At 34.9% G+C, this 13,372-nt stretch overlaps 1 protein-coding gene across 3 annotated transcripts; it reads right to left on the bottom strand.

Moving 5' to 3' along the window:
• Positions 1–490: 490 nt before the first annotated feature.
• On the bottom strand, positions 491–13,111 carry tun (N-terminal glutamine amidase tungus). Of its 3 annotated transcripts, none has more exons than XM_022078954.2 (5): positions 12,490–13,111; positions 11,100–11,253; positions 7,865–8,010; positions 5,848–5,972; positions 491–2,717 (listed from the first exon to the last, which is right to left on the bottom strand). In XM_022078954.2, the coding sequence occupies exons 1-5, from the start codon at positions 12,615–12,617 to the stop codon at positions 2,611–2,613; spliced, it is 660 nt and encodes a 219-aa protein (XP_021934646.1). In that variant the 5' UTR covers positions 12,618–13,111; the 3' UTR covers positions 491–2,610. The 3 variants fall into 3 exon arrangements, with proteins under 3 accessions (XP_021934646.1, XP_021934647.1, XP_021934648.1); XM_022078955.2 differs by lacking the exon at positions 12,490–13,111 and adding an exon at positions 12,237–12,446; XM_022078956.2 differs by lacking the exon at positions 491–2,717 and adding an exon at positions 2,724–5,075 and having other exon boundaries at positions 12,490–13,110.
• Between the last annotated feature and the right edge of the window lie 261 nt (positions 13,112–13,372).

The following is a 13,372-nucleotide window of genomic DNA, read 5'->3' as shown; positions in this document are numbered from 1 at the left end:
AAATATGACACTATTAATAAGTATGCAGATTACAGTACACAAAGCCAAAAAATCTGTGGTGAATCAAGAAAACTGATTTCTTCAACAGGACTGAAGATGTGTGCACTTTCTGTATATAAATTACTTTATTCAATTTTCTTGCAACTTTCCTTTTCTTCTGTAACTCTCAGCAATTCTCCTGATGAAATTAGAAAACTCAGACATTAAAGAACATTAACTTTTGGGGGAAATGAATTGTTAGTGGGGGTGGGGAGGAATTACAAAGTAAAACAGTAATAAGGAACATGTTTGAATGTTTCAGAATACAAGAACCACCAATATTTCTTTAGCAGTAACACTAGAATACATAACACTACAGTCCATTTATTTGTTCCACCTACAATGTACGCAGCAATCAAGGCTGATGTACACATACACATTTCCAAACTGTGTTACTGCTGAAAGATAACAGGGTTTCTAAATCTGGGCACTAACTACTAATTTAAATATGTCATGAACAAAAATTGTATTTTTATACTTACAAAAATAAGCCAAAAACATTTAATCAGTTTTATCCAAAACAAAAATCTGTACTCCATGTGCTTCTAAACATAATATCCCAATTTTGGAAATACACAATGAAGAAAAACAACATACTTTCACAATTCATTTCACACATAATTAGCCACTGTACATTGAGCAATGAAAAGGCATATTGACATGATATTCAATGGGAAAAGAAGCCACAATGACATGTTGGAACACGAGGGTGACAATACTCTCCAATTTTCATTTCCAGCAGCCTACTTGCTCATTGGATTACAAACAGAATTCTCTTTCCTCAATATGATCAATGTTATGACCATGAAAATTATTTAGCAGAAAGCAAGAGATGTTTTGAAAGTTGCTACAAAACTGGTACATATGACAAACAATTTGTAACTTGACATTTAAAATGTACATAACAATTAAAAAGTGTAGACATAGCTGTATTTTAAATACAATAATTTCATTTTGTTAAAACAAGAAATGTTTCAGGTAAAAACACAGACAAATTTCATTCTTTCTTTATACAAAACTACTAACAAAAAAGTTTTCAATTTGTAAAGTAGGATTTGAGATGTTCACAGGAATGTGAGATAGTTTTTTCAAAGTTGTTGCACAATGTAGTCTTTTAGTTGTATACTGAAGTTTTGGAGGAACATTCTGCATCCATCTTCTGGGCTGAAGTGAGGACAGACAGGTACTGCTGAGTTATACACGGTTAGATTGAAGAACACTGGCCGAACAGTCCTAAGGGAGTGTTACAGAGCTGGGTCCAGCCCAAAGGAGCAAGGAAAAGTCCTATGCAGAACACTAAATGGTAAGGCTGGTTCAAAAGTAAAAGTAGGAAGAGAAGTCTGCCCTTAGACTCATGAGGAAGACAGGGTTGTTCACCACGTATTCCTTGGTTGTATACCGAAATTTGGAAGGAACTTCAGTACCCATTCCTCCTCATTTAAACCTTGAAGATGAAGATAATATGTTCCTCCAAACAAGAACCCAGAAGACCATTGTTTCAAGTTTTAAAGTTGTTTTCAACAAGCACATACATTATCATAATATTACCATGTCACTTCAAACCTTAAATTCTCACCAACATCAGCAAATTTAATTAAGACAAAAACATATGTCATTAATATGCTTAACCATAAACACCACTTTTACCTTTTGGTGTCAGTTTCATATGAGAGCATCTGCATTGGATGTATGAATGCATGCATCTGATGGCTGTCCTCCAAAACCAGCAGACAGTATTTTAATGCATAATGCTGCATTAAATGGCCAACATTAACAAATTTTCAGAGTTTTAGAAAACTATAGTCCCTCAAGTGTCACAGCAGAAGGTGAGTAGTGAATAAAACAAACACAAGGTCACACTAAAGTTAGTCTTTCTCAGATTCTAAATGAGATAAAAATAAAATGTTAAGATGAAAATATGGTAAAAAATAATCTTCCTTTGTCAGCAAATCACAATTGCTCTTACATTTCCTCTGCTTGTCAATTTGGTGATTTAAAAATGTTTCGGTTGAATGTCTGAACAAGAAAATAAATGTTTAAACAATTCTAGGAATTTTAATAACATTAAACATTTTTTTCTTTCTTATTGTCAAAGATGCCTGAATTCCAAAAGACAGTTATCAATATTTAACAAATGACAAACAGCACACAGAAGTATGTTTACTTTTAAGCACACAATTACATTTTATAATAATAAAAGTTTTATTAGACCTAAAAATATATAGTGAACTGAAAAACTGCTGGTGACACACCTGCTAATTATGACTGTCTGCTGTAACAGGTAACAGGGATACTGTAAGTTTAAGTTCTACAAATCATGGTCTCTTTACTACTGCCAATTAAATGCAACAAATGATTCCATATGCTGTTACCTACTGAATACTTTCAAGGACTTACTTCCACCCTTCATACTCTTCTCTTATCTGTATTAATAAGAAGATCAGGATAGCTTTACAAACTGATGACAAAGCAATCTGCAGACAAATTTTCCCAACCAATTCAACAGTGGTTAAGAGTGAAAACACAATCTGACGGCTCACAACTGCCAACACAACATTTATTCATCTCTGACTATGGCTGTTGGTAAAAGGTCTTTACAAGTTGAGTCAGGTTCATGACTTGTCCAAGACCCTTTGTTGGGTCCATGTTGATGAACTCATCCAAATTATGTGCACTTGCTGAAAAATACAACAGAACTATGTAATCTGCCTTGTATGAACAGGTGCATAGTTACTCAGTACATTAAAATTAGCAGAAATCCATGCTGATATAATGCAAAGATCCATTTCTTTTTAGGCACATTCACATCTCAGCTGTGTGCTTATAAAGTTTGGTTTGTCTGTCCATCTGTCACCTGAATGCATATAACTATTCAAGAACAGTACAATGGATTTTCATGAAATATTGTATGAAGGTTATTCCACTGTAGGCCAATATAATTTTGTAATTTTAAAATTCCTACAATTGGTAATATTAACATGACAAATGAAATTCCCAAAGTTGTTACATGGGATGATCCTGTGCGATGATGTCATTACACCTGATCCTCAGCAACAACAGATGATGTCATCACTCATTATAACATCATTAGCCATAAAGCATACAATAACTCAAGAATGGCCATATGTAAATTCATGAAATTTGGCATGGATATTAAGCCATGAGAGGGTGTTCCAACCTCACATGCTTCTATTACCTACAGTCAGTAATACCAACATGATAAATGCTGAAACTTGTGAGGTGAGAGGATGATTCTCATGATGAACTAATTGTTCATCAATCTCTACATAATTATCACTTGTTTATCACAGTTACCTTGGACACGACGGTTAACATGTTCATAAAATCAACCAAATAATGTAACAATCAAGAAATAAAAAACAAAAAGTTAATATTATTATTGACAATGTTGTTGTTGTTCTGGGTTTTGAAGCAATGTAAACTCACACGTAGATACCAATGTTTCTAAAAAATTAAGGTATTTACAGTGGCTGCAAAATAATTCTGAGCTTGGATGACCATTACAAATACACTTGGAGGGAGGGGAAGACCACAAAGTGATAAAATATGTAAATGAATAACCCAATCCTTCCTTGTATACTACTGGATGTGAAAGTATGTTTAGGCTGTAGATGAAATGCATGTGGGTTAAGGTGTCTGTTTGCATTTCTAGTGCTTTGTAGTTCCTTTCATTCACAAAACAGAGTATAGTGTAAAAGTCAGTACACAAAAATGCCACTGATTATGTTGAAATTAAAAGGTGAAAAAAATGTTTTCAGTTACACTACACATACTCAGAGAGACTCTTTGCCATCTTGCTCCCCCTCCCCTTTCAGTGACACAGCTGAAACTCAGCTATTTTGATCCACTGAACCTGCAAGTCTACACGACACCAAAACCCAGAAAAATATCATCATTGTGAGAACCTCAAACCCCAGAAATTATTATTGTTTTCTTTTCCCACTGTTGCCAAGCTACAAGCAGTGTTCTTCCAGTATTTCATCTGACAAAGGTCAAATTATTTTGAAAACAGCAAATTGTCAGCTTAAGTGCACACTCACTAAGTTATGTGCCTGGGTGCCACTCTGCAACTTCTTTCAAAGGGAGCGTCAAACATGCAGCACAAACTAAGGGTGTGAACCCCCACTCCCAAAATGCAACATATGAAGTACACCCCTCTAGAAACCTAACAAATTATATACTATAAAATCAGACAGAATATAAATTGTTTGCTCTAGTATTAAAATGTCATGATTTTACTTCTATAATGCAATATTATTTTCACACAATACTTAAATGGAAATTGTTAAAAGGATTTTATTACACGTCTTACATACAATGGAAATACATGAACTTACAGGTTACTTTATTTCTGACCTCTCTGTTTCAAGCAGAAATGTCAGCCTTTTCAAATATATGTGCATTTTGTAACATCATTTAATTTGCATTTAAAAATGTAAAGCTACTGTTAATCAGCAATGAGCAGACATATTTCTTGAAACATAAAAATGTGCAAGTTTCCCAGACATTTTTATTTTTAGGCAACACTTAAGGTTATAACACACCAACATAATCACTTGTTTATAGTACTGAGCAACTCATTTATCCTGTCAGAACCACATGTTTTCTCCCCTTCAGTATTAATAAGAGCATTCCCTCTTTAAATTATCAAGCACACCAAATTAAGAAAAGATTAAAGATCTTATAAGCAATTCCTTGATCAGAAAACAGAATTATTCCATATTACAGTTATGTGACAGTGCCTGAGGATGACTATTTAAGTTGATTTATATCACAAATGTGTTTTATATAAATATCTAATTATAGCAATGTAACAAACATGACAGCGTATAAAGCACTTAAAAATGGCAGTAAATAAATTTAAACCGTTTTAAAATTAAAAATTAAAAACTTAAACATGTTATTACACAAATAATACATATCCTTTTCTTGATAAGATGTTGTATTGTGCATGAATATAGTCCCAGTGCTCCAAGTTCTTGGTGATGGGTTATTAGATTGTCACAGTGACAAAACTAACAAACCAGAATTAATTAATTCATAGCAAAATGTAAAATATTATAACATTAAGGAGAGGCAATAAATATAGGATTGGATAGATAAGATACTTACTAATTCATGTTACAGGATTAAAATATGCCTCTAATATTATATGAAAAATAATCGGTGATGAAAAGTTATTAGATAGGGTCTGATAGACTTTATACCCGAATATGGGGACATCATGTTTCTCCTAAAGTATTGGTATCTACCTAGAAGTCTACAAAATGTCACATCCCTGAACATCATCACAACTTACAGGTAGATAATCCAAATCAAAAATTAAAAAAGTAAGAATTTTATCTGCCACAAAAAGTGGGGACATATCATTATAGCACAAGCCTCACTTCCATTATTAATAAGCACCTAACCCCACGAAGCCAAGTCCTCCCAGAGAAGGTAATAGTCACTCGGCTAATCAAAAAACTGCCCACCTTTTATGAAACCTAACAGTTCATTACTATGTTCCCAACAGCCTTCTTACCATTCCTTGCCCTGAGCCAAATGAATCCAATTTCAGTGAGAGTTAGAACATGGGGGGGGGGGGGGGGGGAAGAGAGAGAGCAAGGGAGGGAAGGGAATAAAAAGTAAAACCAAATTTAAAATCATCAATAATATTTCACAGGATAAGTACATGACAATGGCTTATTATCTTATAAATTCAAATATTTTAATGTTCGGTGTAATCCATGATCCCACAAACAAGGTTTTCATCATCACATAATGTTATAATATATAGAAACATACCTGGTATTGAGATAGGTGGATAATCAGGTGGGGGCTTGATCCAAGAACCATCAGCCCGCTTCATATGACGCCGATCAGATGCGAAGTGCTGCAGGAACACTGATGCTGGTACTACTCGGAAATACCTAGTATCATAAGACAATCAACATGTTGTATCAGTAACGTTAACTGTCCTTTGAAATAAAATTATTTAAATCAGATAATGAGCATTATAACAAATCATTACCTGATACTTTAGATATACTCACACACACCTGCACATACAAACATGTGCAAATGCATGCAAGTATGCACATGCACACAAGCGCACACACATTCCAGGAAATCAAAATTCAGACTTACTAAAGGAGTGGAGTAAGTCACAAGTACAAACCATACAGATGAATACAAATTAAAATTATTAATTAAGTTTCACAAACAATAAAGGTTTAACATATGAATATTAAAATGTTACACCAAATCCACTTTTATAGAGCAAAATATACAAGTGCAATAACACCTAAATGGATGATAAGACCTCTTTAAACTGTATACAACAACAGAATAAAAGGTGTTTGTATTTAGGTATTTTTTTAATGCAACTTTAAATGTCTCGTTTTTATCCTAAACAGTTTCGATACTACGTGATTGACTGTTGAAAATTTTTATGCCAGTATTGTGAGTGCTTTTCTGAAAACATGAAAGTTGGCAAACTGGTCCATGAAGATAGTTCTTATTCCTTGTGAATTTGTACGAAAAAGTTCTAGGTTTACACTTAAATTCATTAATGAAAATATATAGTCACAAGATGTAAAATTTCTATAAATAGCTTCTAGGAATCTTAGTTTGGCAACAGCCATAATTCTAATTATTCTTTTTGTAAAGTAAATATCCTTTTACTGTCAGATAAATTACTTTAAGAACTTATTCCATACTTATATACTATAGAGTGAAAGCAAAGTAGAATGATTTCAGTGTGTCAATAATGACAATATAAAACACTGATCTACCTGCATAACATGTCCCACTTAACTGCAGAATAATTTGACCAATATGATTCTTTAAATTTAGGTGGTTATCAATTTGTAGAACAAGGAATTTTTGTATTTTCTGACTCTATACATTTTCCCCAACTGGAGAAATTTGGAGTTGCACTAGCCAGTTTTATTTACATTTTTTGTTTTTATGTTTGTAACACAAGGCCTAAAGCAGTTTGCAGCAGTTCCTTGAATGCCATAACATAATTTAGCCAACAAGATTTCATGATTTACACAGTCAAAAGCTTTTGCTAGATCACAAAATACTTCTCGAACAAGCAGTTATCTATTAACAGCTTCTAATATATTGTCATTTAGCTTGAATGCTATATTTTCAGTGGGCAAACATTTCCTGAAGCTGAACTGTTCAGGGACAAATATGTTGTTGGCATCCATACAATGGCTTAACCTACTGTACAAAACACTGCAAATTTAATGCCAGTCAAAATATCTATGTCTGTTTAGTTACAGAATACTTTCCTTGACACCAGAGTGGCTGGCAAACTTAAAATAGAGATTGTGTTCCCATCCTTTAAAGACACTTTCATTTCACCACAGAACATTACATACAATGTTGAGATAAGTAAAATTTATAAGCAAGATAATATTAACTTCAGATACTTTTGAAGTTTCAGAATAACAATTAACATTTCTGAAATTTCAGGTTCTCTTGACTGCAAAAATTTGAATTGTGGTTTTGAAGGAACCTACTGCTTACATCTTTAAGAACTAAGATGGAAGCAGTACGCCTTCATAAAACAATGGTAATCACAAGGCATCATAATATCGAACATCAAAACCCAGTGAACATTAATGTTCAGATGAGCTTTACCTTACTTTAAATGTCACACTTTATAACAAAATCAAATGTTTCATAAACTGATTAGTCAAATGTTAAAAAAGTACCAAATAACACAAAACAAAGTAACCCATCAATAACTCTAGACCTATAATGATTACTGGTATCATACTAAACACAACAATACATTTTAAACACAAACCTGAAGTAATCTGGCTTGAGTATTTGGTCAGTCCGAAATGTTTCAGTGACATATTTGTGGAAATATGTTGGGAATGGCAGCTCTGAGTCCAAGTCATACACAAGACATCGGTCATCAGGGTTGTACAACAACAGTACATGGTAGTCCTATAATCAATTTCCACACTTTAAGTATATATTTCACAATATTTATTTTTTCATATATGATGGCCTTATTTATTCCAGAAGTTCCTCATATGCAAAGTGAATTCATTCCCATGCAGTTTGTACTATATTCAAGGATTCCTACTTTAATAAGTCCTGATAACCTGGTAGACAGAAAAGGAACCTTGCAAATAACATGACTATGAAGATACTAGTAAAAGGTAAAGTTTGTCCCACTATACGCCATGTAGGCGTTTGGGGTGAGTGGAGGTATAGCTCCTCTTTTCCTTGACCCCGGCACTAGATGGGGGTGAGTGGTCAGCATCACGCCCCGGCCGGCTTTACCCCCGGGAAAGGACCCCGGTACCCATTGTAGAGGAGGCTGGGTGGGCCCCAGAGCCGGTCTGGATGCAGAGGCTAGAGGAAAAATCCTCTGCCCCGGTCGGGGATCGAACCCCGGTTGTCCAGCCCGTAGCTAGTCACTATACTGACTGAGCTATTCCGGCTCATATGAAGATACTAGTAGTCTTTCATTTATGCTGAGAGCCTTGCTCAGTCATCCATAAATACAGATACTAAACTGGAATTATTCACATGAGCTATAAGTGCACCGCAGTCCAGTTCCAGCCTGTTCTACAATCATGAGACAGGAACAAAGCACAAGAAACCTAAGTCACTCTGGGCAAAGATGCAAATGAAGGCCATAAAATACTTTGGCTGACTGGAATAAATACAGAGTGGTTGAAAAGTCATGCAATACACATTAAAATATTTATTTATGGTTGCAATTCAATACAATTTAACTGGATCAATAAACACACAATATCACTGTGACTATAGAAGAGCCCACACAGATCACATCATGTTCACGCCAGTCTAAAAGCTGTCTTCCACAGCCAAAGTTCAAGAATGTCTTTTCCACAAGCATAATGAGTTCTCATTGTCAAACAGTACCTGGCATCTTGTTCTTACTTAACTTGCCAGAATTACCTCAGGGATAAATTTCCAAATTATCCTGCGCCAAAGAAATCAATTGTAACTTGTGTGGTGAACTGTTTCCATTACTGCAGTAACTCTTCATCTTCGGGAAAAGAATGAATGCATTACTGAACGTGACGAACATTTCCAACATTTAATGTAAGACATTTTTGTTTTCTGATTTCTGTGTAATTTATTTTTTGACAAATCGAACATGTCAGGAATGGGTTAAGTGATTTTTCAATCACTCTGTATATGACACCCAGGTTATTTATAACACTGTCAAATACACGTTATATAATATTCAATGGGTACATTATCACAAATGGTGAAGAAGATGAATGGAACAAGATAACCACGGTTATTTGCAAGTATCATCTATCCTGGCATTCACAAGGTAAGAATGAGGAAACCCATGGAAAACCTCAGTAAGGATCACCAGTAGTAGCCTAACTGAGATTTGAAATGTGTACCTCCTGAATACAAGTTGAGATTTACCAATCACACAAACCCAATTAAAACACAGTACAATAAAAACATATCAGTATCTACATCATTGTGATATTTCAAGTTCTCGTGGTAGAAAATATAAAGATGACTATATTTTCTGGGATGTTGCACCATTTGATCGAATACTGACTGATTTTTCAGAAGTGCTTACTACTTCCATCATCAAGGCAATCAGTAGGCTGCATGCAGAAAAGTATGGTGAGACACAGGAAGGCGATTTAGATGGATTTTTCTGGAGTCACAGCAACTCTCTTCAGTGGGTTGAGGGACTGATGGATCCCACTGGAGAGAACATGGGTCTGCTGAACTGGATACCCTCACTCTTCCTTTCTGAGTTTCAACAGTCAGTTACACAAGCAAACTGCCAGTGTGGCCATGCTTTTGCCACTTTCCCCAGTCATTGCCAACTTCTTCATAAAGCACACTGAAGAGATGACTGTGGAGGGGGCAACCCATAAGTCCCTCTGTTGGTTTCACCATGTGGATAACACATATGTCAACTGGTCACATGGTTCAGGCAAGCTGATCAACTTCCTTGACCACCTGAATAATGTCCATGAGAACATCCTGTTGACTATGTAGACAGAAAGAGATGGCCACTGTCCTTTCTTTGGTATTAAAAACTACAATAAACCTGAAGGCATACTGGGCCACACAATCTACTGTAAATTCATACAGACCACCTCTATCTCAATATCAACTTCCACCATCTCCTTTTAAACAAAGTGGTTGTACTTTCCACATCTCTGCACAAGGCCAGAATCCTTTGTGGTCATGACAACCTACAAAATGAACTTGACCTTCTTATCGCAGAATGGCTATAGCAACCGGAAAATCTGACACCCTCAATCTTAGCAAAGAGAGTTTCAACAACCTTGGAGAAACTTGTCAAGGTCTCCTTCCTTACCTTTGTCAGCACAACCTTCAATCATATCAACAGGATGCTGTCGACACATAATATCAAGTCTGCCTTGATAAGAGCTGATTTCTCCCTTCCTGGCATGCTGAACCTGTATGGACATTTCCCTGCTATTCCCATGTCTCAACCTACTTTATCGCACATGGCTTACCCATTGTCCTAATGATGGAGGCAATATGCACTCTGAAATGCTAGTAAAGTTCTATGAGACTACAGGAGGCAGCAATCCAGAAAATAATTTTTATTTAAATCATGTTATCATTCATTTTAACATCTATATGGTAGAAGGGATTGGAATGGAAGCAAAATAAAACTTCATACCCATTACAGATCAGCATCTGTACAAATATGATTTAAGAATTCAGTTTCTACTTCAAACAAAACAACACTTCACCATTAAAAAAATGTTAATGCAGTTTAAGGAAAGAGTCGCTGGTAAAGCAGGTGGTACACTTGACTTTAATGAATCAATTATTTTAAAATAATTATCAAGTATTTACACAAGTACCTCAAAGGAGCAAAATCATTTCATAAATCTAAAAAAAACTGTCTTGTTTTGACAATCATTTTAATGACTGTGTAAAATACAAAACTTGGATACATTAAATTTTGTATCTTTCCTGACCTACTTTTCCATAACTCTATGTGAATCTTTCTTTAGTGACATATTTATGAAGTTTCTCACCCATATAATCAACTTTTCTTCTTCTTTACCAGCTTTCTGCCTCCAGAGAGGTATAGTGCGACAGTCATTGGAGACAAATACAATGTGGCAATGTTGCAATTCTGTTTGGTGTCGTGTATTTACATCACTGCAGAGTTTCCACACATTTTCTTCACTGAAAAATAAACAGAAATTTAAATCACTAGAATTTAAAATTTTACTAGCACTTTAAACTCTCTTCAAATGTTTTTAATAACTGAGTTAAATTTCAGGTTCTCATGGCAGTCAGTGTCAGGACAGCTGTCTTGTGTGTTGTTGCACCATGGAATCTGGTAGTTTACTGACATTTCAGAGCCGCTTGCTGCCTCCATTGCCATGATAAATGACTGTCAAATGTTTCAAACCTATGTATATTTTAATAATATCCAGTATCATCTCCTCCTGCTGGTCATGAAGTTGAGCTAATAATTGACCTCTTTTAGGATCAGGACTGTAATCACTTTAATGGCCATCCAGATCCTTTTTCAATGGGTCAGCAGTCAAGAATTTGCTTTGGGTGTCTAACGTTTTTTCATAGTTTGTTCATGCTGTGCTAATCTCTCTCAAGTAGGTCCACATCAAGTTCTGCTAAAATATAATTTCTTCTATGGTCTAATATGCTGTGTGCTACTGTGCATCTCATCTCTCCTGTCTTTAGTCTTTGTTTCTCTGTTATAATTTCACAGCCATAGAAAAATTATAAAATGTTTAAAATATTACATATTTAAATCAAAACTTTCTTTGAATTAAATTTGGTTTTATAACATTGTTAAAAATTTATAGAATTTGAAAAAAAATACTTATTTGCAAGTTGTGCCCTCATCCTCTTCATATGAAATATATAATACTATAACATATGATTGTATTTATTTTTTCCAACACAGTACAATTTAGTTTTGCTTCTGAATGGAACCTGTCCCTTAAATTTAATTACATTACATTGTGGTGGACATTCCAAACTGTTTCGTACAATATACAATGCTCTCTGCAAATCCAATATATTTTTATGTATAAGCATAAATTCAGGAATGGGTGACTCAAAATATGAGTACAGAATACAAATAAGCCTTTCATTACAGTATGTGCTCATAGAGCGAAAATTGCATACAGCTACACAACCTGAATTTCATGTGCAAATATATCAAAATGGTGTGACAATTATGCTGAAACAACCCTAGAGATAGTGTCATAACAACAAGAATAATGGGCTTGCGTGTCCCAACGCTGCTGCATGTGAATATGTGCTTATGTTCACATATTGATCCCAATGCAGTGATGGTCTGAATGCAACAAGTGCGTATCTCCCCAACTCAATACTGGACACCTCGTCAGAACGTCTTGAAAACAATCAAATGTGCATGAAAAGACTTACCAATAACATGGTGTATATTTGCAGTCCGTTCTCTGAGGAAAAAGATTTAGAAGAGGTTTCTTCGTCGAGTTCGTAACAATTCCGGTATCTTGTCTTTGGAGTTTTCCAGTTTGTGACACTGATGCCATGTTTAAATTGTCACTAAATTCAATCGACTGAATTTAATATGTTAAATACAATACTACTTGAACCTACAAAATGAACCACATTCTGGAGCTGTCATTCTTAACACAACTATCACGCGCTTTCATTCGCAAAACATAATACTTCAGCAGGAACACAAACATAAGGTGCTTTCAGTGCGTCCTTAGATACGAACGTGTACGCAAGCTCGTAAAAAAATCCATATTAATAATAAATTCATTTTCGGTCCTCAAAGTTCAATTTAGAAGTCATAAGAAAAGTGGCATTACTTAGAGATATTTATCACATCTACGAAGTCAATTATTTTCTATACAAATTCAGTACAAAAATCGTAAACCTCCCAAACAATACTGGTAACCTCACAAGCAAAAAAAATCTCTTTTCAAACACAATGTATGCAATAAGCGGGAAAGATTAAAATATATATAAAACCACAACGAATAACTTTCAAGCATTAAAGATGCACAAACTATAGGCGCCTCAGAATTTCATGGAGGATCACCAACCTGTGTAACTAGAAGTAAGCGGAGTTTGGAGGTTACGATCCCAGTCACTTTCAGTCACACAACTATAACATTTCTATTGAAAACCGTCACTCCAAACGTTCCATGAAATTAATGACTTCTGGAATTCCCGCTGAATATCAACGGGCACTTTGGAAGTAGGGTGTCCACAGAGTTACTGTGGGGAAATTTGACATCTGCTTATATTTATCAATCCTTATTGCATGAAAGCTCAT

This window comes from Zootermopsis nevadensis, unplaced genomic scaffold, assembly GCF_977971745.1.
Source record: "Zootermopsis nevadensis isolate Lab colony 2312 unplaced genomic scaffold, Znev_1.0 Znev_ptg000019l, whole genome shotgun sequence".
NCBI classification, from domain to species: domain Eukaryota; kingdom Metazoa; phylum Arthropoda; class Insecta; order Blattodea; family Termopsidae; genus Zootermopsis; species Zootermopsis nevadensis.
Note: the sequence above shows the minus strand (reverse complement) of the source record. Positions and strands in the feature narration are given on the sequence as shown.

Excerpts from the sequence above, each read along its gene's own strand:
- tun (XM_022078954.2), bottom strand. The coding sequence starts at position 12,617 with ATGGCATCAGTGTCACAAACTGGAAAACTCCAAAGACAAGATACCGGA. Across the intron at positions 8,011-11,099 it reads AAGAAAAGTTGATTATATGG|GACTACCATGTACTGTTGTT; the intron begins GTGAGAAACTTC and ends AATTGATTATAG. Across the intron at positions 5,973-7,864 it reads CTCAAGCCAGATTACTTCAG|GTATTTCCGAGTAGTACCAG; the intron begins GTTTGTGTTTAA and ends TTATGATACTAG.